This window comes from Rutilus rutilus (genome assembly GCF_951802725.1).
Source record: "Rutilus rutilus genome assembly, chromosome: 22".
Taxonomy (NCBI): domain Eukaryota; kingdom Metazoa; phylum Chordata; class Actinopteri; order Cypriniformes; family Leuciscidae; genus Rutilus; species Rutilus rutilus.
The window spans coordinates 3781405-3784710 of record NC_140227.1 but is presented as its reverse complement, the minus strand read 5'-3'; the positions used below and the strand labels follow the sequence as shown (position 1 = coordinate 3784710).

The following is a 3306-nucleotide window of genomic DNA, read 5'->3' as shown; positions in this document are numbered from 1 at the left end:
ACATACATATACTGTGCAAAAGTCTTGATTGGGCACATTCACAAAACAAAATGGTTTTAAATCAGTTATTTATATATTTTACTGTAGTGTGTCAGTAGGAAATTTCAGTTTACGTTTCCAAACATTAATTTTGCCATTAATTGTAATAATCCATGAGCTTTTTGTATGTACAAGGAGTCTGACATGATCTGATCCTCACGGAGATCTGATCTCCATCATCTCACCTTTTTTGTTGTCAGGACATGGGCTCTACTTTTCTTTTTAAAACTGTTCCCATGGAAACAAGGCGCAAAATGCACTTAATAAATATTTCTGTTGCAAAACTGGTGGAACATCCTCAAAAACACCAGGGTTTATTCAGCAGTAATGACCAGTGAACTCCATATCATGGCACATTTGGTTTTCTTATTGTATATTAATCATTGTTCATTGGGAAGATTAATGTTATGTTTATTGTGACTATTATTTGTTATTGTTATTTATTTGTACTTAAATATCTTTATTTCATAGAAAACCACACACACATGCAAAGCAGAATTTATTCAGTGTACTTATTCAGAGTTGTGGTGATATTCCCGTAGATCATCTCTGGTAAAAGTCTCTCACCGGACGCTCTGTAGTGTGTCTGTTATTAACCGGCAAATTCAGCTTCTAATTTTTATTATACCAAGATATATATCAGTAATGAGAACGGTTTACGGTCACATTCATACGAAGCCAGCTAGCAGTGATCATCGTATAGCATTTTTCATGAAAAAGTTAGGCTATGGCCGGGCCATATGATTTGATTGCTTGATGTAAAATATAAACACACACAATTATGCCAAAATGTCAATTTAGTCGAGTGTCCCCATTTAATGAGTTAAATAAAGTCAAATGAACGAGGCGTGTGAGATCCGCGTCTGTCAGCAGCGGCAGGTCATAAAGTGACAGCAGTTTTCATTCATAAAAATACGGCATTAAACAAATATTTATGTTGTTGCTGCATTAATTTGGAGATCAACTGTGAAATTATTACATTATAAAATATATTAAATCTAACTTTAATGTTTGTAATTACGATTAATCACATAATTTATTTTATTTTATTAAATTGATTTACTGCACTATATTATATATCTATTTATGGGGGGGTTTCTTGCGTTTTTTGACAGAGCTGTGGAAGATATAGTGGGAAGCGCTGTATAATCTTCTGTCAGTGGGATCGTACCCATCATGGTATGATAAGTCCAAAAGGCAGAACGTTCGAAGATATGCACTTAAATTCAACCTAAAGGGTAGTTATTTTAACTTTAAATTTCAATTATGTTTATTCTAATTTACAATTATTAATTTACAAATAAATTAAGAACCCTGTTTAGGCTGTTGTGTAATTTTTTTGTAGACACAAAATATTAATAGTCATTATTACAACAAGTAATCTAATCCGGCCATTCCCAAACTGTGGTCCGCGGACCACTAGTGGTCCGTGAGGGTACTGCAGGTGGTCCGTGGAAAGGCAAAATAAAATATAAAATAATATTTTTTTACCTTCATTTTACCAGGAAAGTCCCATTAAAAAAATAAAAAGAATATGTAGGCCTATATTGATATACAATTTAAATTAACTTGTCAAGTTATTGTGTGATTACTAAAATAGGCTAGTGGCGCTCGGCCGTGACGTTCAAGTTCAGTGCCGTTAGAACCACAACATGGATCGGTGAGTAGCAAGAAGAGAAAAGTGGCAGAGCCAGATATGTTCTCATTATCACATCACACGCATAGCCTTTAGTTTATAAATGGAATGAATAAGGCCTGTTATTATTTTAATTTCCAGTTAGTTTCTTGACCTCGCGTTTCTGAAATGTTTTGCGGATGTGCTTGTTAAGTGAACAAACTCAAGCCTAACGTTACTTTTTGAGGACTTGTAAAACCCTAAAATCGCCAAAGGTTTTGAAATGTTGACTATATCCAAGTGTTCTTATTACTAGGCTACTGTATAGATTTCATACTCCATTGCTATGGAAATAAGCCTGTTCAAATGAACCTGATTATGCCCTCGGGCGCTTGAGTAAGTTAAATAAATAAATTAAAAATGTGGCAACTGTTATGAGCAGTAAACTTTCTTTTAACAAGCCGTATATACTGATGTGATGACCAGATATAGTTTTAGTGCCAGTAAGCCTATTTAGAGGTGCGGATTAATTCAGGTGTGTGTAGACATATTTTATTATGTGTATTATGAGGTGGTCCGCGAAAATTCTTGATTACAAATAGTGGTCCACGCACACAAAAAGTTTGAAAACCCCTGATCTAATCTACATTCCTCTCATGGACTTCTCGAGGTGACCATATAAACACAGGTCTTTCTCTCTTTTAAAATGTTTAAATCTAAACAAAAATCCTATTCTTTGAAGCGCTGCTGTGTGACGTCATCGGAATGCATTATATTCGACACGTCACAGAGCTGCAGGCTAAACTCGTCCTACTTGACTATAGTTGCTTTAATATAGCGATTCAGTGTCGATATACGATTTTTGCATCAGTCTACAGCTTTTGATCAGTGTGCAATTTTGAATCAGCTAAGTGTGCAGTTTTATATTTGTTTCCAGATCATAAACAGCACAACCTTTGTGTACTGCAGACATGTCTAATCTAAGCTTGAGGAAAATGAAGGTAAGAAAGCTATCATAGTATTGAATATGTTTTGTCAACCATCATCGGTCATCGAGATAGATCTGGAGTTATTTTGTTTAATGTTTGAAGACAAAACGGGTGCATTTCTTGAAATTGTACATTATCCCTGTTTAAATACCTAAAGTATCTACAGTAAAGATACATCTTTAATCTCCCCAGGAAAGTCTAGAAGAACAGCAGGAAGCAGAAAGGAAAGAGATGGAGGAAAAGAAAAGAGAAATAATACCTTTGTTGACCGAAATTGAAGAGTTAGAGCTTACGATCTCAAAGCAAGAGGCAGAGTTAAAGTGCTTGTCTGCTGAAATAGAAAAATTGGTAAATACACACAAACACATTTACATACACAAAAAGACACACTGATGTCACTGTGTCTTCTGTACAGTTCTGTCTCATAAGATTACAGACTAATCGTGTGTTCTACAGGAAAAGGAAACAAGTGTAAGTCAAAGAGAGATGCTCCTCTACTGCAATTTGAAGAGCTGGATCGAAACAGTATTCTGCTGGTTCACAGACGGTCCCTTTAAAGAGAGATTCTCCAAGTTTAAGGACCCCATCCAGCAGCTGGAAGTGGTAATAATGCACAAATACTTCTGGCAATCTTGAAATAATCTGTATTTGTTGTTGAAATGT

The 3306-nt window shown here is 35.1% G+C and overlaps 1 protein-coding gene across 1 annotated transcript in view; it reads left to right on the top strand.

Annotated features, from left to right (window-relative positions):
- Window positions 1-2435: 2435 nt before the first annotated feature.
- Window positions 2436-3306, top strand: part of LOC311282457 (uncharacterized protein) — a 1945-nt gene continuing 1074 nt past the window's right edge. Inside the window, exons 1-3 of the mRNA XM_084396254.1 lie at window positions 2436-2655; window positions 2836-2991; window positions 3100-3246. Of these exons, the coding sequence (XP_084252380.1) occupies window positions 2626-2655; window positions 2836-2991; window positions 3100-3246 (333 nt within the window). The 5' untranslated portion in view covers window positions 2436-2625. The remainder of the gene's footprint in view (window positions 2656-2835; window positions 2992-3099; window positions 3247-3306) is intronic.